General features: G+C 44.3%; 1 protein-coding gene across 3 annotated transcripts in view; it reads right to left on the reverse strand.

The window, feature by feature from the left end:
* The window catches only part of Tbccd1 (TBCC domain containing 1), a 50,435-nt gene that overhangs the window by 22,634 nt on the left and 7,832 nt on the right, over positions 1-19,969 (reverse strand). The window contains exons 1-2 of one of the 3 annotated variants that reach the window (XM_036204189.1): positions 6,539-6,577; positions 3,898-4,276 (exon numbers count right to left, since the gene is read on the reverse strand). In XM_036204189.1, coding sequence (XP_036060082.1) covers positions 3,898-4,233 — 336 coding nt within the window. In that variant the 5' untranslated portion in view covers positions 4,234-4,276; positions 6,539-6,577. Of the gene's footprint in view, positions 1-3,897; positions 4,277-6,362; positions 6,578-19,969 lie in introns of those variants that run through there. The other 2 variants (XM_036204188.1, XM_036204187.1) reach the window with 2 other exon arrangements.

Below are 19,969 nucleotides of genomic sequence, written 5' to 3' on the forward strand. Positions count from 1 at the left end.
ACTCATTATATGAAGCAACAGGCTTTGTTATGACATTATCTTACACATAAATCATACATACTAGTAATAGCTATATGCTTTTGTTGAATAAAATTCCATTAGGTACACACACACACACACACACACACACACACACACACACACACACATATATATATATTTTCTTTATTCATTTATCTATTGGTGGACAAATATGATTCTGTGTTCTGACTATTAAGTAGTGTTTCAATAAACATGGATGTCAACCCTCTCTTGGTATGCTCACTTAAGACACCCTTGGGTTCACACTTTCCTGCTGGTTTCCAATCCATCAGCAGGACGTGAGGATTCCTCTTTCCCGAGTCCTCATCAGTCACTTGTCACTTGTCATTTCTGCTGCCATTCCGACTGTGGTAAACTGGATTCTCAAAGCACCGTGAATTTGCACTTCCCCAATGGCTAAAGACACTTAACATTTTCCTTATATATTTATTGCCACTTACATTTTTTTGAGACTTGTTATCCAATTCATTTATTCATTTATTGGCTGTGTTGTTCATTTGGTTGAATTTCCTCAGTTCTTTATAGATCCTAGAGATCAACCCCATGAGTCTGCATTTCTCTCAGTCTGTGACGGTCTCCTCCCTCTTCTGAGTATTTCCTCCCCTACTGTGTAGTGTTAAATCTCACACAATCCCCAGCATCACTTCTTGAGCTTCTGTCCTGTGCTCTGAGTCCTTTTCAGCAAGTCCTTGTCTGTGTCTGCCCCTTACGCTGGCCTCCCCGAACACTCTAGAGTTTCAGGCATTTGATGCATTTTTCATTGGTTTTATTCAGAAAAGAGGGTCCACTGTGATTTTTCCACACATGGATATGCAGTTTCCCGGCACCACTTATTGAAGACGACACCATTTCTCCCTGTGTTTTGAAGATCAGGTGCCTGTGGCCACGCTTGGCTTCTCTCTGGGTCCTCTGTCTGTCTATTAGTGTTTGTTCTCGTTACCATGGTTCCTTACTAGAATTTGAGGTCGGGTACTGTGGCATCTCCAGCCTTGCTCGTTCGCCACAGAACTCTTCAGCTATTCAGGGCCTTTGGTGCTTCTATGAATTCTAAGATTTTTTTTCTCCTAGTACTGTAAAGAACGTCATAAAACTTTGAGTGTACAGAACCTGTAGATTTGGTAATATTGCCATTTTTTACAGTATTACTCCTGTTAATGTGTGAGCATTGGTGTCCTTTCTGTTTTCTGTGTCTTCTTCAATTTCCTTTTTTAGTGTCTAAAATGGTCACTGTACAAGTCTTTCACTTCCTCTGGTGAGTTTGCTCCACGGTTGTTTGCTTGGCTTTTCCCCCCTTACTTCTTCCTCAGCAAGCTCGTTCTTAGTATACAGAAAAACTATCACTTTGTACACATTGTTCTTCTGTCTTGCTACTTTTCTGAGAATGTTTGTCTGGTAGAGTCATTAGGATCTTTTTATACTTATTATATATGTATTTTATTTATTTTTTATTTTGAGACTAAGCTGACCTTGTGAAAGAGATCCGCTTGGATAAAATGAGGCCAGATGTATCAGGACAATAGGAAAGGGACCTCAGAAGTCTATGGGGCTACTTCTCCAACACAGGCCAGGGGCTTAAAGGAAAGAACGGTTTCAGAGTACACTCCCTAAGTTCTCACTTTATGGCCCTGCTTTCCAGAAATGCACTCGTTGGCCACCTCAGCTATGTTCAAGTAAGCCCAGGTATAGTTGATAACATTAATGTCAGCTCTTAGTATAACATACACTGTAGGCATGCACAATGCAAGAGCTATGGAGACATGGCAGCTTCCACCCAGATCTCAAAGCAAAGCTTAAGAGGCCACACAGAAGCCTATCTTTGGGGTCCTGCCAAAGAGGATCAATGCCCAATGAAACCAGAAGCATGAGACTACCACCAGGACTCTGTAACTGGGAACTACTGATCTACAGTGCCAACCTGGGAAAGCTGCAGTCATGAGATCCTAAACTGAGAGCTGAAGTATGGGCTGAGCTTAGCAAAGACATAGGGGAAGAGCTATGTGAGGCTTTAGGGGTACAATTCCAACCCAAGACAAGAGAATTTGGAATTTTATCAACTTGTGTCTGCTCTGGTATAAGGTGGAAGGATGTGCTCTGGGCCAATACTACTTTTCTTTCTTTCTTTTTTTTTTTTTTTGTTTTTGTTTTTTTTTTTTGTTGTTTTTGTTTTTTGTTTTTTGAGACAGGATTTCTCTGTATTAACAGTCCTGGCTGTGCTGAAACTTGCTCTGTTGACCTGGCTGGCCTTGAACTTAAAGAGAGCACCTACCTCTGCCTCCTGAGTGCTGGAATTAATTAAAGGCCTGTGCTACCATGCCTGGCCAGTTACTACTTTCCCTTTGAGATGGAAGTATTTCTGAGTAGATACCTTGATTTTACAGCCTCACAACTGAAGAGTTTGCCTTGAATCTCAAATGAGACACTAGAGTTCTTAACTGAGGCTGGAATAAGTTAAGACTGTGGGACTATTTACGGAAGATGATTCTGTGAGCAAATGAGCTATGTGGAGCAAGAGACAGAGCAGAATGCTATGACTTGAATATGATTTGTCCATTCTGAAAATTCATGTTGAAATTTGATCCTCATGATGAGGAGGCACTAAGAGGTAAAAATAATGTGACTTCAGTGTCGGGTGGGACTTAGGAGGTGATAAGGATTAAACAAAGATATCAGATCAAAGCCCTGTGATTCAATACTGGAAGCTTTGTAAGCAGAAGAGAGACTATTGTACACACACAGGAAAAGAGTGTCTCTCACCATGTGATGCCTTCCTGTACTACAGCAAGAACGGTATAGCCCAGTAGTTCTCAACCTTCCTGATGCTGCGACCCTTTAATACAGTTCCTCATGTTATGGTAACCCACAACCAGAAAATTATTTTCATTGCTACATCATAACTGAAATTTTGCTACTGTATGAATCATATCTGTGTTTCCCAATGATCTTATGTGACCCCTGTTAAAGGGTTATCTGACTCCAAAGGGGTTGAGACCCACAGGTTGAGAACCACCGCTGTAGCCATATATGTGGCCTCTTGACTTTGGATCTCCAGAACTATGAGCCACAAAAAAGCTCTTTTAAAACAGCCCCGTCTGTGCATTACAATATTAGCAACAGAAAGTGGGTGAATTAATAAATACAGTCATAATAATTATTTAATTTTTGCATACAGCAAATGTTAATTTAAAACAAAGTAGAATGAGGTGGCTGACTGAGACTCGGGCTGCTACCTGTTAACAGTTCACTGGCCCCAAGTATATTTAAAGTGAATTGAGAGCTGCCAATTCATGGTTCCTTCAGGAGTGGGTAACTATGGACTAGTAAGTAAAAGGACTAATTCACTGATCACGGATGGAAATGCTAACATTCAAACAGCACTTCAAAATCACAATGGCTAACAACCTAAAACCTCAGACTAGACTGTCAGTACAAAAGTCAGGAATGGATTCTTTCTCAGAGCAACTACACACACATCAGTCCTACCTGATTTAAGAATGGATTCTTTCTCAGAGTAACTACACACACATCAGCCCATACCTGATTTAAGAATGGATTCTTTCTCAGAGCAACTACACACACATCAGTCCTACCTGATTTATGAATGGATTCTTTCTTAGAGTAACTACACACACATCAGCCCATACCTGATTTATGAATGGATTCTTTCTCAGAGTAACTACACACACATCAGCCCATACCTGATTTATGAATGGATTCTTTCTCAGAGTAACTACACACACATCAGCCCATACCTGATTTATGAATGGATTCTTTCTCAGAGCAACTACACACATATCAGTCCTACCTGATTTAAGAATGGATTCTTTCTCAGAGTAGCTATGTACACATCAGCCATACCTGATTTCTTTTCTTTTCCACTTCTTCTTCGGTCGTGCAGTTGGACAAAACTTCAGACCACTCCAGGCGCTCCTCGGGTGTCCTCACCGAAAGATTATCGAATATCTCAAAGTAAAGCCATGCTAGCTCCTTGGCCAGCTGCAGCTTTCCACATGCTATGTGCCTCCACGTAGACCAGTACAGGCGTGGGTAGGCGCCTTCTGTGGCCCGAGTCCGCACATAGGAGGCTATCTTCCTGAGGTAGTGAAGACTGAATTTGGAGGGGGGTGGGACTTGCAAGGCACCCACTATAAACGGTTCTGCTTTTACCCAGAGGAGAACTCCGGACTCATCCATAGTATCTCCAAAGACATCAGGACAAAGCAGCTTCTTTGCATACCTACAAAACAGACATGAAACAAATCTTATTCAGCCCTTTTCTTGGAAAATGATTTCCCCCTCAACCATCTTTAAATGTGTTGTATCCTCAGTTTAACAGCAGCTCTGGCCCTCACCAAAAGCAAAATGGACTTTTGGTCAAATTCCATTGCAATCTATTTGAGAAAAAAACAAAACTATGACTTGATCATTATTTCAATTGTTTGAAATGGTTGTTTTAGGAAAGTGTGTAAATGCATACAGTCTGGGTTATATTCCTGCCTGGAGAATGAGGAAAAGGAATGGGGTGGGTGGGGGGGATCATCCTATCATAGGGTACTATGCTGTACCCTGCTAGGAAACATCAGTAAAAATAAGCGGAATGAATGTTTACAGAAATATCAATTACACCTCGAAGACAGTGGGCTAATAACAATTTGGATATACAGGGCCAGCAAGATGGCTCAGGGACAAAGGCTCTTGCCACCAAGCCTGGTGACCTGAGTTCAACCCCCAGGACTCACATGTTGAAGAGGGAAACCCATTTCTGAAGTTTATCTTCTAATCCCCACAGCTCCCCACACTCCAACTAACTAAATAAAAGTAATTAAAATTAAAAATTATTCTTAAAGATCTGAATATGTAGGTTGACCATAAGGCCCAACACCAAGCATTAATACCAGATGCAGACAAGAATGTAAAAAGTGAAAACATCAACGAAGGAACTCTCTGTAGTGAACTGGCTCTGCCATGTTGCCCTGCAGTCCAGCCACGGCACTTCCAAAGCTGTTAAAAATAGCAATATAACACCAGTGCGGGTCACTCAGGTTCCCACCACTAAAGGGAAATTAACTGATGTCTTACAGTACTTGTCTTTTTTCTGGATTGCATGCTACTTTGGTTTTGAATGTTCGTGGTTGTGGTACATATATACAATTCTGAAGTATTTTCAAGGTATCTCAGCATTCCAAATGTACTATAGTTTACTTTTCAATACTTAACAGTTTCCAATTTTCATAAAAAGATGGGAAAATTCTGATGATTGTTGACAGTGATGGACAGAGGGACCCAGCTTTAAAATTACTATTTTAAAAAGTTCAAACATTTCAACTATTACATATAATGTTCTGATTATCTCTTTCTGCATATTACTCACTATAAATTGCTTCCCAGGGATTTTTAGATGTGCATTAAAAAATGGCATTTCTGGAATTTCTGACATATAGCCCTTCCCAGGGCAACTATCAAACTGCCTCATCATCTAACTAAAACACACCCATCTCACTGAGCACTCCTTGGCATCAACATCACCTGAAAAGAACTTTCCTTATGACCAATGAAAAACGATGTATTATTGCTTTAAAAAAGAAGTAAGTGAGAAGCAGAAATGGCTCAGTGGTGAAGAGCACCGACTGCTTTTCCAAAGGACCTGGGTTCAATTCCCAGCATCCAGATGGCAGCTCACAACCATCTGCAACACCCTCCTCTGTGGGCACTACACACACATGGTCACACGGTGCATAGTCATACACGCAGACAAAACATCCATACACATAAAATAAACACATATATGTATGTATATACGTAGGTGTATATATATATATATTTGATGGAGCACTTATGTACCCTGCAGGGAGTTTACGTGGGAAGCAGGAGGCTAAAAGCGGCATCTTTCATCTCCTTTCATTCACACAATCACCTGCATTTCCCTCACTTCAGACAAGAATCATTGACAAGTCAGGGGACTTGTCTAGAATCATGTTTAGTTGGCACACTCTGGTTTAGGGTTCTGGTCTGCTTTGAGAACTTCATGGCTACAACTTTGGAAAGTGGTACGGGGAGAAATTCTAAAAATTAGTCTAGAAGAGAACGACAGCCCTGAGACAGGAGCCTTTAAACACCACAGAAAGGTCCACTCAAACGATGGCTGTCCAATCCAGGAATGACTGAGGACAGCGCTATGAGGAAACCCTGGGTTTTCTCCGGAACGGAAACAGGGTGTCTTCGAGGCCACAGGTGCCTGATGTTGCCGACCCCTTACCAGGACTCGGCTCACCAGGGGCAGTTGGTAGGCACAAACCCGGGGGATGGGGGTGTGGGGCTGCTACCTGGGCGGTGCTGGCTCGGGCGGGCAGGGCAAGGGCCCGGGACGCTCCCCGAGGTCCGCCGCCCGCGCCGAGGTCCCGCGTGGAGGCGGAATAGCCAAGGGCGCAGACCGAGTCGGGCTCCGGGGCAGCCAACCCACCCTCCCGGAGGCCGCTGACAGTATCGGGGCAGCACTCACCACCACCCCTCTCCGCGCCCCGCCGCCGCCGCCGCACAGTGCGCAAGCGCCAGGCCTCCCACCACAGAGCCCTGGCGGACTGCAGCTAGAGAGACCACGGCACACTGGTTCCCGGGCTGGGAACTTTCTGGCGCTGCGCCCTTGGGCCCGGGGTTGGGAACTGTGGTCCTCCCCTGCGGCTGGTGAAGTTAACGCGCTGTGATGGGTAATTACAACGCCTGCGGCACTTTAGAGCTACTGGGTGCGGGGACGTGTCCTCTTGAGCGCTCCCGTAAACTAGACCGAGGCGTGGAAAGGAGAACTCAGCAAGAAGCGGAGGGAGAGTCAGATCCCGAGGGAACGAGAGCCAGGGCTTGAACTCCTTAATTCTGCTAACCTTCCAGCCAAGCTACAGCCTTCAGGAAGCCTTTCAGATTCAGCCCAGGAGACGGGCAAGGAAGAAAACGTCCTCTTACTTGGCTTTCAATATTCCCGCTTTCCTAGTTCTTTACAGCTTCTCTAGGTGAGATAGTAGACCATAAAAAGTAATAGTCCTGCTGGGCACCCAGCACTCCAGAGGCAGAAGTAGGAAGATCGCTGATCTGAGTTCAAGGCCAGCCTGGTCTACAGAATGAGTTCCAGGACAGCCAGAGCTACACAGAAAAACCTTGTCTTTAATAATAATAATAATAATAATAATAATAATAAAGGCAATGGTTCTTCCTAGGTAAGTTCTCTCCTCCAGTGAGAGAGGGTCCACAGCCTAAAACAGGGCTTCTGAAAACTGCACAGTACTCTCAGAAGCAAACATTTTTTAAGGGGATGGGATATACTATGTGTGGTAGTTAATTTTTGTCAACTTGACACAAACTGAAGAACTGCCACCATCATGCTGGACATGTCCATGGGGGCATTTTTCTTGATTAATGAATGATACCTGATTAATGAATGATACCTGAGGGTCCAGCCCAATGTGAGCGGTGCCATCCCTGGACAGGTGGACCTGGATGGTATAAAAAAGCAGTCTGAGCAAGCCATTAGAGGCAAGCGTGTAAGTGTCCTCCATGGTCTCTGCTTTGGTTCCTGGCTTACGTTATCCGTTGTGTTCCATCCATAAAATGGACCATTACCTGTAAGTCATAGTGTTTATTTACCAAAGCAACTCTGCCCCAAACACTCTGAGAACCTGGAACGAATGCCCTAAGACTATGCTGAAATCTCAACAGCAGAGTTACTCTAGACTGCGGGGAAGGAACTTTGCAACAAGGCCTATTCAGCAAGTGGCAAACCCAAAGCGGAGCCAAAGTCTGCCTGGTTTCAAGCAGTGTCCAGTATCAGGAAGGACCTGCCAGTATCTGCCACTTGCTTCATGAGGACAGGCCCAGCTCTGTGATAAGAACAGCATTCACAACCTGACCCCTGAATTCAGGACTACCCAGAAGTCTGCCCACATTTGTGACTCCTCCCGGGAAGGACAGACAGCCAAATAACAGGATCAGTTGTGGCCCAACCTTGGAAACGACTGTCTACAGGTGTGCCTGGCATCTGAGAGCCTAGGAAGGGACACAGAGTCCAGGCTGACAACAGCAATAGTCAAGAGACTACATTTGGTGGGCACCTCGCCCAGCTCCCCCTCCCCCATTTAATTTATCCCTTTATTCAATACCCAGTGTTCTTTGTTCCCGTCCTGTCTTTTTTCTTTTTTCTCTCTCTTCCTTTCCCACTTTTACTTTGATACACTTTCTCAAAGAACACAGGCTGGCCTGTTTGGTGGGGTCTCTGAGTCTCCTGAGAGTGTGACTATTTAAGGTTATGCGACTATATTTCTTTGCCTGTCTCTTCTCATTCCATCTTTAGCCTAAACAGCATCCTCTCCCCTCTTACACCCACTGCTCACTCATTCTGTGTACTTTTTTTAATCAGCCCAGCACTGCTCATAACTACTAGTGTGGGCTGCTGTCCTCGAAGCATGGTTTGGCTGGTGGTCTCTAAACTCTCTCATCTGCAGAGCTCATCAGCAGAAGAGCTTACAAGATCGGGTCCATGGGTATTCTGCAATGGAGGGTACAGAGGCTCCTGGGCCTGCCCTTCCCGAGGATGGGCAGTTAATGGTTGGAAAGGGTGGAAAGAGTCAAGTCTAGTCCTCTCTGAAGACAGGCAGTGAACACTTGCTGAGAGGGAGATTTTCCTCAAGATGCAGTCTTTTGTAAGCTGCCCGTGCTCCTGTTGAAACCCCTCACTCATGTTCCAATAAATTTATTGGTTATCACGCTAGACTCATATACAGTTGTTTTGTGTCATTGGAGGTGGTGGTGGTGGTGGTGGTGGTGGTGGTGGTGGTCTACTGCTGGTGCCCTACCTGGCATAAACAGACATCTATTCATGCTCCCAGAAAAGTTCACACAATACTTGTTGCCCAAAACTTCGGCACAACAGAACTAAAGATGACATTGTGAGGAGCATCTGCACTGTCTTTGAAGCTGGCTCTTTGAGGGTGGAGACTCCACCTGGACAACCCTTCCAAATGTGGCACAGGATGGCATGTCTTCCAGTATATATGCTGTGGGTAAAAGACATACCACTAAATCTGATGTGTCTGATGGATGGGCACGGTGGATCTCAAGGAGGCCATTTTCCTCAATGATGTATGGAGTGGCATGCCATCCTGACACATGGGGTCCATTTGTGTATGGAGACAATCCCAAAATGGCTGATGGGTTAGAGAATATACTACAATCCCTCCAAGTGGCATGTATGGGACAGGGCTTCAAGCAAACTGTAGCCTAGCCCCTTATCTAGACAATAAGACATGCACTGGGGTTGAGCTGTCTTCCCAGAAAAATTGCCGTCAAAAGAATTACAAGAAAAAGGCATGCAGATGATATCCACACTCCCTCTGAACTGGCAGGAAAGGGGGCAGTGAGAGATGACGAGATGGAGATGTTGGCTTGACATTTCTTATGGTGGCAGGGGGAAGGGGGAGAGCACAAATTAAATCTGTAGTAAATAGCTGCCTCAGTCGGTGCTCAATTGCTGTGAACTACGGTAACTCCTATAAAGGACAGCATTTAGTTGGGGCTTGCTTACAATTCCAGAGGTTTAGTCCATTGTCATGGTAGGGAGAACAGCACCACACAGGCAGATGTGGTGCTGTAGAAGTAGCTGAGAATTCTACATCCAGAACCATGGGCAGCAGGAAGAGAGCTGCTGGTCCTGGCTTGGATTTTAAAATCTCAAAACCCATCCTCAGTGACACCTTTCCTCCCACAAGGCCACACCCACCCGAACAAGGACACACCTCCTTATCCCTCCCACGTAGTGCCACTCCCTTAATGACTAAGTACTCAAACCTATGAGCCTATGGGGGACATTCTTCTTCAAACCACCACATTCCACTCTCTGACCACCCCCCATCAGCCTGTAGCCATATCATAATGCAAAAATGCATTCAGTCCAACCTCAAAAGTCCCATAGTCTATCAGTCTCAATAATGTTTAAAAGTTCAGTCTCTTCTGAGATTCATGGCGGTCTCCTAACTGAATAAAAGGAGGTGAGAGATGCTGTTTCCAGCATTCTGCTTCCCGAATAATCTTCAACATACAGTGGCACAGGCTATACATTACCATTCCAAAATGGAGGGAAGGGAGCACAGTGAGGAGATACTGGACCAAAGCGAGACCGAAAACCAGCAAGGAAAACTCCAAATCCTGCATTTCCCTGTTTGATGTCAAAGTGCTCTTCAGGTCTCCAACTCTGTTCAGCTTTGTTGACTGCAACACACTTCTTTCTCTTGAGCCGGTTCCACTCCCTGTTAGCAGCTCTCCTCTGCAAGTATCCCAGACTCTGGCATCTCCAATGTCTTGGGTTCTCCAAGGCAATCCAGGCCTCACCTTCACAGCTTCACACAATGGCGTCTCCATGCAGGGACACCCTGACACATGCCTGACCTCAGCAGCTTTCCTTAGTTAGGGAGGTAGAGTCCACAACCCACTTCTTTTATCATTGATTCTAAAGCCAGAACCACAGGGCCGAAGATGCCAAGATGTAATCTTTTCAATTACATTTTCATTAGCTTTCTGTTTTTGATGGTTTCCTTCACTACTTATGATCTTTGATTCCTTTCCAGAAGTTGGAAGCTTAGCTGGGTGGGGTCTTGCCCTGAGGCCATCACTCCCTTTATTCCATTTAGCACTGGGCTTTTCTTTAAACTACCTTCTTGAGCACTGAACTTAGCTCCATTACACATCCTGTCCTGGTGCTCCTTTCCACTTGAACTGTACATTTTGTGTTTTTCCTTGCTCAGCTTTCTCCTTTTCATTATAGACCTGCATAAATGTGACCACTAACAACCATACAAGGGTCAATACGAGGCTGTCTTGAAATCTCTGCCAATGCCATTAATCCAAAACTCTTCAATTTAGCCTCAGGCAGATTTTCTGGACAAGAGCAAAAAAGGCAGCCACATTCTTTGCCGAAATATCCCAAGAATGATCTCTAGGCCACTTCCTAATAGTCTTCCCCTCTGAAACTTCCTGGGCTGGACCCCCACAGTTCAAATCTCCCTCAGCACTGTCCAACCTCAGCATGCTCCAACCAGTATGGCCTATTAGAAAGGCCCCCTTAACACACTCAACCGCTTTCCTAATCCAAAGTCCACATTCTGCCAACGTGCATCACGGTCAGGCCCTGTCACAGCAGCAATACCTAGCTCCCAGGTAACAACTTCTATCTTAGTCCCCACACGGCCCCTCATGGGATTCCAAAACTTGGAACCCACAGTAAGTGGACATTGAGGATGAGGCAGAAGTGATAGATACCCAACCATCAGGTCCAGCCTTTAATACCAAAAGGAAAATTCATAGTATGGTATACAGATGGAGGCCTTAGTAATGGTCCAATACAAGAAACTATGATGATCAGGGAATAGTCTGTCATTCTACTGTTTGAACTGGGAATGGCTTTCTAAGTGTGTGTGTGTGTGTGTGTGTGTGTGTGTGTGTGTGTGTGTACGTGTGGCGCCTGCTGTTTCTCAATACTGCTTCCCAAGTATAGATGCAATGTGGTCAGCCACCTCCCTGCTCCTGCTGCCATGCCTTCCCGGATATGACAGACTATCCCTTTGGAACTGTGAGCCAAAATAAACCCTTTCTCCCTACATTGTTTTTGTTTGTTTGTGTGTCTGTTTGTTTGTTTTCAGGGTATTTTTAACACAATAACAGAAAAGAGACTAACACAGGAAATGGTACCAAGAAGTGGAGTCATTGCTGCGGTATACCTGACCACGTGGCCTTTGGGCTTTCGTTTGGTAGAATGTTAAAGTTTCAGAACTCCAGGCTGGAAAAGAACTGAAGGCTGGAAACAGAATGGAGTAAGTCATTCAAGTGTAGGCCAGAAGGCAGCAACACTGAGAGAGCGAGACAGTGGAGCCTTGTTTGTGACGTTCATGAGGGAACAAGGCTCCTATCAGGACCTGGACTAGGGGCCGTTAGTGTGACGGTTTGACACAGACCCTGGCTGCCTTCTGCTCCTTTCCTAAGAATTTGAGCAAGCCTGACTCTAACATAGACTAAGACTTCAAGACAGATAACACTGCGCCTGTTGCATGGTTATTACTGATTACTCTGATGCGGGCCTATAATAAACAAGCAAGTGGGACTGAAGGAATGAAATGTGCAGTCTGAAGAAGAAAGAGGCAGAAATAGGCTTAACCCTGCCTCTAAGACATGTCCTGGGAAAGGGATAATTGCTAAGAGAAGCTCCTTGCTCTGCACAGAAACAAAAGGAAAGGAGCCCTGAGGACAAACCCTCAATGAAGGTCCCAACCCAGAAAAGCAGAGCCCTGGGATGGTCTCCACTCTGTACCTAGCAAACGCCTAGGTAAGTTTTTGCCAGCTGTAGCACACTGAAGTTGTTGCAACAGTGGTCCAAGGTTCTCGGGCTCCATCTTGAGCTGGAAGCAGAAATAGGTAATATGGTCCACATCATATTGGCTTTGGATGCATGAAAGATGTAAGACTGAGGAGGATATTGATTTTTTTTTTTCCCATGAGTTTCAGAGAGCACCTGAGTCCAAGCAGAGTGTGTGTGTGTGTGTGTTTGTGTGTGTGTGTGTGTGTGTGTGTGTGTGTGTGTGTGTGTGTGTGTTGGGGTGGGTGTTGGTGCAGACTGGGAGTCCCCGCAAAGCCACTGTGCTTGAAGCTGTAAAGATAAAGCCTGGGTTGTGATGGAGACCCCCAAGATGTTTGAAATGCCATCACAGTGGGACATCTGCCTAGGAGGGCTGCATACAGAGTGGAGCCAGGCCAAGGGAAATGTATGTTGCAGGCAGCAAAGCTGAAAAAAAAAGAAAGAAAGAGAGAGAGAGAGAGAGAGAGAGAGAGAGAGAGGGAGGGAAGGAAGAAAGAGAGACAGAGAGAGGGAGGGAGGGAGAGGGATGGAGAGAGAGAGAGAGAGAGAGAGAGAGAGAGAGAGAGAGAAAAGAAAGAAAGAAAGAAAGAAAGAAAGAAAGAAAGAAAGAAAGAAAGAAAGAAAGAAAGAAAGAAAAAAAGCAGAGTTAGGCCTTGGAAACTGGAGTCCCAGGTACCAGAAATGGTGCTAAAGGATTTGTTGTTTGCTCTGCTAGGTTTTAGTAATGTTTTGGCCTGAGCATCCATCACTATGCCCCATTTCTTCCTTTTGGAATAGGAATGTTTACTCAGGCCCTGTGTATGTTGGAAGTATGTAATCTGTTTTCTGTTGTTCAGTGGGTTACATAGTTCAAAGATTGCCTTGAGTCTCAGAAGAGACTCTGGACTTTAGAGCAGTGTTGGTGTTCTTAAAAAGACTATGGGAACTCTGAAAGTTGGACTAAATGCTTTTTGCATCACAAGATGGCATGAGCCTATGAGGACCAAGGGTGGAATACTATGATTTGAATATGAATGGCTACATAGGCTCATGGGTCTAAACATTGGACCTCAAATGGTGGAGCTGTCTAGGAAAGTTATGGAGCTTCCAGGATATGGAGCCTTGCTGGAGGAAATACATCACAAGGGGTGGGCCTTGGAGTTCTACAAGCTGGCCACATTTGTTTTCTCCCCACTTTCTGAGCACAGATGCCATGTGATCAGCCTGTTCTGTTCTCCTGATACCATACTTTCTCTGCCTGTTGCCATGTCTTCACCACCACGATGGGATTTAATTCAAAGTACACCCTTTCTCCCCTAACTTGCTTCTTGTCAAAGTATTTTATCACAATGCCCAGTTCACTGAACCAGGCAGAACTGTTCACAATAGTGTTAAGGCTGACATAATCTTTACAAGGGAAGAGAGGCTCTAGCAGGTCTGAATTATTTAGACTAGCATGTAAATTAAGTTTGTAAAATGCTAAAACCATCAAGAGGGGATAAGAAAAACTAGATGAAGGAGCCTGTCTGCATGTGCTGATTGGTCTTGGTCAACATAACACTAACCTAGACACATCTGGATGCTGTGGAATAATCCTTCTGTTCACTGTGAATATGTATTACTCTCATTGATTAATAAAAAGCTGACAGGCTGGTAGCTGGACAGGAAGTTAGGCAGGAAAGCCAAATTGAGAATGATGGGAAGGAGTATGGAGTCAGGAGAGACACCAGCCAACTGCCCAGGAAGCAAGACATGCTAGAGGACAAGTAAGCCATGAACCACATGGCAATACATAGATTAATAGAAATGGTTAATTTAAATGTAAGAGTTAGCTGGTAACCAGCCTGAGCTATTGGCAGAGCATTTATAATTTAAATTAAGTATCTGAGTGATTATTTTGGAGCAGGAAGTAGGGACAGGAAAACTGCCTACATCTGGAAAAAGGGAATCTCAATTGAAGAATTGCCTCCATCAGCCTGGCCTGTAGGCAGGTCTACAGGTGCATTTTTTTCATTGATGATTGATGTGTGACGATCCAGTTCCCTATGGGCAATGCCACTTTGGGCAGGTGGTGCTGGTTTGTATAAGAAAGCAGGCTGAGCAAGCTAGTAAGCAGTGTTTCTCCATGGTCTCTGACTCAGTTCCTGTCTGCCTCTATGTTCCTAACTGAGTTATCCCTTGGCTTCCCACCATAATGGACTGTTAACTGTCTGTCAAATAAGCCCTTTGCCCCCTGAGTTGCTTTTGGTCATGATGTTCATCACAACACAAACCAAACTAAGACACTGGATAACTCAAAAGAAAATGTGTATTTGTATTGATGAATTTTGTAAGGACAAAATAGCCAAATCCAGTGCTTGTGAGCCTCTGGAAAGCTTCCAACTTCCCCTGGACAAAACTGTACAGTGTGTAAAGGCTAGAACAGTACAAGTGAAGAGACTAACCTTGTCCTGGGATTTTAGTCCTACCTCATGCCTATCCCCAGTAATCAGAACATATCTCTCTACTGCAGCAAGTATCCTAAGGACAGAAACTGTTCACCCAGCCCAAGGCCCTTTCAGCAGCCGCATGTGGCCAATAGAAAAGCAGCAGTAAGTCACAACTAGGGCCCAGGGAAATCAGGGTTCTCTAGAGGAAAGGAACTGTGTGTGTGTGTGTGTGTGTGTGTGTGTGTGTGTGTGTGTGTGTGTGTGTGTGTGTTTGGGACTTATTAGGGTGGCTGACAGGCTGTGTTCCAGCTACTACACTGGCTGTTTCCTGACTGAAAGTCCCAAGAATCCCACAGTTATTCAGTCCATGAAGATGGATGTCTCAGCTGCTCTTCATATATGTTGGAATCTTGAAGAAACAGGCTCCAGTGCAGTGGTTCTCAACCTTTCTAATGCTGTGACCCTTTAATACACTTCCTCATGTTCTGGTGATTCCCCAACCTTAAAGTTATTTTTGTTGCTACTTCATAACTAATTTTGCTACTGTTTTGAACCATAATGTAAATATCTGATATGAGGGACATCTTATATAAGACCCCCAGGGGTCACGACTCACATGTTGAGAACCACTGCTCTAAAGCCATAAAGGAATGCCTAGGCAGGTCATAGGTACTTGCCAGTTGAGAATGAGGACAAGCTGGCAAAAGGCAAAACTTCTTTCCATGTCATTTATATAGGCTGCCACTAGAAGATATAGCCTAGATTTAGAGTGGGTTTTCCCACTTCAAATAATCCAATCAAGGAAAAAAAAATTCCTTAGAGGTGCCCAGCTGCTTGAGTTTTAAATTAATTCCAGACACAACCAAGAATTACTATCACACCAAGAGGGAATATGACCATACTCCCCCTTGGCCTTAGAGCCAGTCTGAGGCGCCCCCCCCTGCCCACCCCCCCCATCCCCGCCCAATGCCTGCAGGAGGTAGGGAGATGCATGGTGGCTCTAAGACAGTGCACCAGGATGAGGACAGAGGGCTCGTGGAGTATGAATGTGAATTGTGGGGGACAAAGTGAAGTATGACTTCCCATCCAGACTACTGTACCCAGTATTTTGCAGAAAGAATTAGTATAAATATTCAACTATTTTCATGCTGTATTGGACCTTGCTAACATTTTTCTCTAGTGTCCCCTTAGCTGCTGACCCCTGAAATCAACAGGTATTTGCTTGGATCATGGGTGGTGGGCCTTCAGGGATCCTGACTACCCTTTGCAAAAAGTTTCATTTCACAGGTAATTCAATGCTCGCCTCTGAGTGTTTACAAACTTAGAAAAGAACCTGAAAGGCATATGCACACTGATAGGAGGGTAGGAAATGAGCTCACACAGTATGCCTGGCTAGACATAGCTGTGAAATTCTTGGGAACTTTACAATTGGATGAAATTACAGAGGGCACACAAGTGAATGAGAGAATTCTCCAACAAGCCTGTGCCTGTGATAAGGCAATAAAGAGCTTGAATAAAGTGACCTGTATTGGTGGGAGAAGGTATCCCCAGATGCCATAGGGTTACTAATGAAAACTCTAAAACCAGGGATAGACCACCTTCCTAAGAGATGTTGGCCGAGGAGCCCCGGAGGACCCCCACAAACAATACAAGCTATCACCGTTGCTATGGGTTGCCTGCAGTAGACGTAAAAACCCTATTGGGGAAGACATCACTGTGGTTGCAGGACATGGAGAAAACAAGCTGGGATTAAGCTGGAAGCTTCCTCCTCATTGGCTGGTTTTCACAGTGCTGAAAGGTGCTGAATTAAGCTGAAAATTACTACCAACTGTCTTACCTATCATCAACACACCTTCTGGTAGAGTAGTAGCATGACTGTTATAGATAAAACCAACCACTTGTCATTAGCTATAAGGCCTGCTCCACAGAAAGAAAAGGAAGACACTCACGTCTGGTGCTATAAACCCAGTGCTTTAAGGCTGGCAAAAGCTTGTAGCCAGGGAGATCATGGGCCCTAGCGGGGAAGCCACTGGGCTTGGTTTACTAAATGAACATGATGTGCTGGTCAAACCATCTTTTACATGTTTATGTTTATTCTCAGATTATTGCCGCTCTCATATTTGGACCACAAAGCTTCTTTTAGCTGTGGGCAATAGTTCTGTAGAAACTTAAAAATGGCCAAAGTAGAAAAGTGTGACTGCTGTAAGCTCAGCCCTAAATGGGCCATCTCTATTACCTATATCTGTATCTGTATGCTCAGCCCTAAATGGGCCATCTCTATTACCTATATCTGTATCTGTATGCTCAGCCCTAAATGGGCCATCTCTATTACCTATATCTGTATCTGTATGCTCAGCCCTAAATGGGCCATCTCTATTACCTATATCTGTATCTGTATGCTCAGCCCTAAATGGGCCATCTCTATTACCTATATCTATAACTGTATGCTCAGCCCTAAATGGGCCATCTCTATTACCTATATCTATATCTGTATGCTCAGCCCTAAATAGGCCATCTCTATTATCTATAACTGTATGCTCAGCCCTAAATAGGCCATCTTTATTACCTATATCTGTATCATCAATATCACCTATATCATCTATATCACATACTCATTCACCCAAGAATGCAAAAGAGGGAGAAGACTATAAGAGAGGAGGAAAGGGCCATTATGTTGTGGAATGCTGTCTTCCAAGCATGACATGGCCATTGAGCTCTTGAACTCTGGATAACTATGAGTAACTGCGGAGATCTACACACGCTGTGATTATCTGTCACCCACTTGCCCATTAGTGTTCAGTTATGGAGCAGAGGCTCAGGAGGCTGCCCTCTGAGGACAGAGGCAGTTAACGGTTGCTAGTGGAGGGGCTCACAAGGCTGTGTGCCTCCCAGAGGATCTGTAGGCAATAAATACCACCAGGAGAAACTTTCCTTAGGTGCTGCAATTGCTAAATTGCCCATGAGCCTGTAAGTAATTCTAATTAAAAGCCAGACTTGGATAGAATTGATTCTTTGATGGGGTGAAAGGACCCCCAGATAAAACTCATACAACACTAATCTTCCTCTGCTTTTCCTTCCATTCACACTCACAGGATGAACACAGTACTGTGAGTGTTTCTTTGCACCCAGAATGACCGAGCTCAAGGGATGATTTGGGTTTCGTTTTGTTTTTACTATTTCTGTATTTTCATAGTGGATCTACACTTTGATAATGATTGTTTTTACGGACACCATTCTATTCTCAGGCGAGTTTGGGTATTGCACCTAGTACCCCAAACACATGGCCAACGGGCCAAGGGTCTAACTTCCAATGTAGGACCCCAGTATGGCAGAGAAAAATGATACCTTAACCCTACTACAACCTTGTCCTTCTGGAACTGTGCAAATGTGTCTACTGATAGAATGGGAGGGGGGTAACCAATGAACCTAACTGCAATCCAAGTCCCAATGCAAACATAAGAAACATAAGAAAATAATGAACAGAATTCCTCCAAAAATTATTAATCTAATAGTAAGGTCTCCTTAAGAGTGAAGGCAGGAGGTCGTGGGAGTATAAAGCAGGTGACAACTAGTACTTAACAGGTCAACTCACCAGATCCACCTGATGGGGAGCTCCACCTGGCAAGGCTGTGGAGTCACTGACCAGTTGTTTCTGTCTGTAATTTTTCTCATGTGCCACTTTATTTCTTTTCTAGTAACACTTATGGGTTTTCCCCACTGCTTGTGTGTTTATCTCATAAAAATATTCCATCTTTGAGCACACTTAAAGCAGTGGGTGGTCAGGAAGATGATTTCTGCTTAATCTGTATAATTCTGATGATTAGAAATAATACTAGAATGTTTTTCTTAACTGACACAGGAAACTAACAGCATTCTCAGTCACAAAGACAGCTAATTCTAGATTTCAGAACAAATTCAATACAGACTAGCTGCCCCTGCAGAGAATACACAAACGTAAGTTCCAGGTGTTTACAGCTAAATCAAGGTCAGAACTGAAACAACTTTGGTAGACATAACCCTCTGCAGTAATTCTCTTTCTGCATGTACCCCAACCACTCAAGTTCAGCAAACTACTGTTATTGCATCCTGAATTTCAATGTCATTCGCTGTCTGGGAAAGAGCTACGTGAACAGCCAAGCATTGCTCACTAGCCGGTCTGTGTGACATCGCTAGCCTGAGAAAAACTGTGTGACTTATCATGTGTTAGGAGAATGGGTCGGACCCTGAAAATGTAACATGGAATTGTCCAGAGTTTGGTTATGAGAAGAGAAGGAGGAATGAGAGAGTGTGTGAGTGAATGTGTGTGTGAGTGTGTGAATGTGTGTGTGTATGAGTGTATATGTGTGAATGTGTGTGTGTGAGTGAATGTGTGAGTGTGTGAAAGTATGTGTGTGTGTGTGTGTGTGTGTGTGTGAGAGAGAGAGAGAGTTGAAATGGAGATGTAGCTGAATATGAAGAAGCGAGGAAGCAAGGTGAGTGAAAGAATGAGTGAAGAGCGAGGGAATATTGCAGAGTAAGTGTGAGTGGGGGAGAGTGCTGTCCGAAGGAGCTGCTGCTATGTAGAGGAGCTGTGTAAAGAGCTAGCTGTGAGTGTGTTAGAGTGTGGGTGTGGGTGTGGGTGTGCAGAGGGAGCCGAGAAGAGAGGACAAGTAGCTAGGCAGTAGAGAGAGCAAGAGGGATTTTTAAAGAGGATTTTTTTTCATTATTCAGTAATGTATTTTCAAGCACTCAATTAAAATACAATTGGAAGAATCATATTCTTTCCTTTTATCTATTTAGTATATTACCATACTTTATGGTATTAAAGAGGATTTTTTTAAGATGAAGTAAAAGAGAAAGCTACCATCAGAAAACGTGTGTGTTTCCTTATTTTTTCCCAGATAGAAAAGGTTTAGTCCTCAGATAGACAAGAATTTTTCCTAAGCCCTCGCCACCTTCATGGATTTTTTTTTTTTTTTTACACACCCTGGTGGTGACTGAAGACAGGACTCATGTGATTCTTAACCCTGGAGTATAAATTGTCTGATGCTCTGAATAAAGTTGGTCATTGCATGAGACTTTAGTCTGCCTCATTTTTAGGCTCTATCCTCCCAGGTCTCACAACCTTTAGAGCGGCAAACCAGGGGGCGCTGAAAGG

Source organism: Onychomys torridus, chromosome 12 (genome assembly GCF_903995425.1).
Source record: "Onychomys torridus chromosome 12, mOncTor1.1, whole genome shotgun sequence".
Taxonomy (NCBI): Eukaryota; Metazoa; Chordata; class Mammalia; order Rodentia; family Cricetidae; genus Onychomys; species Onychomys torridus.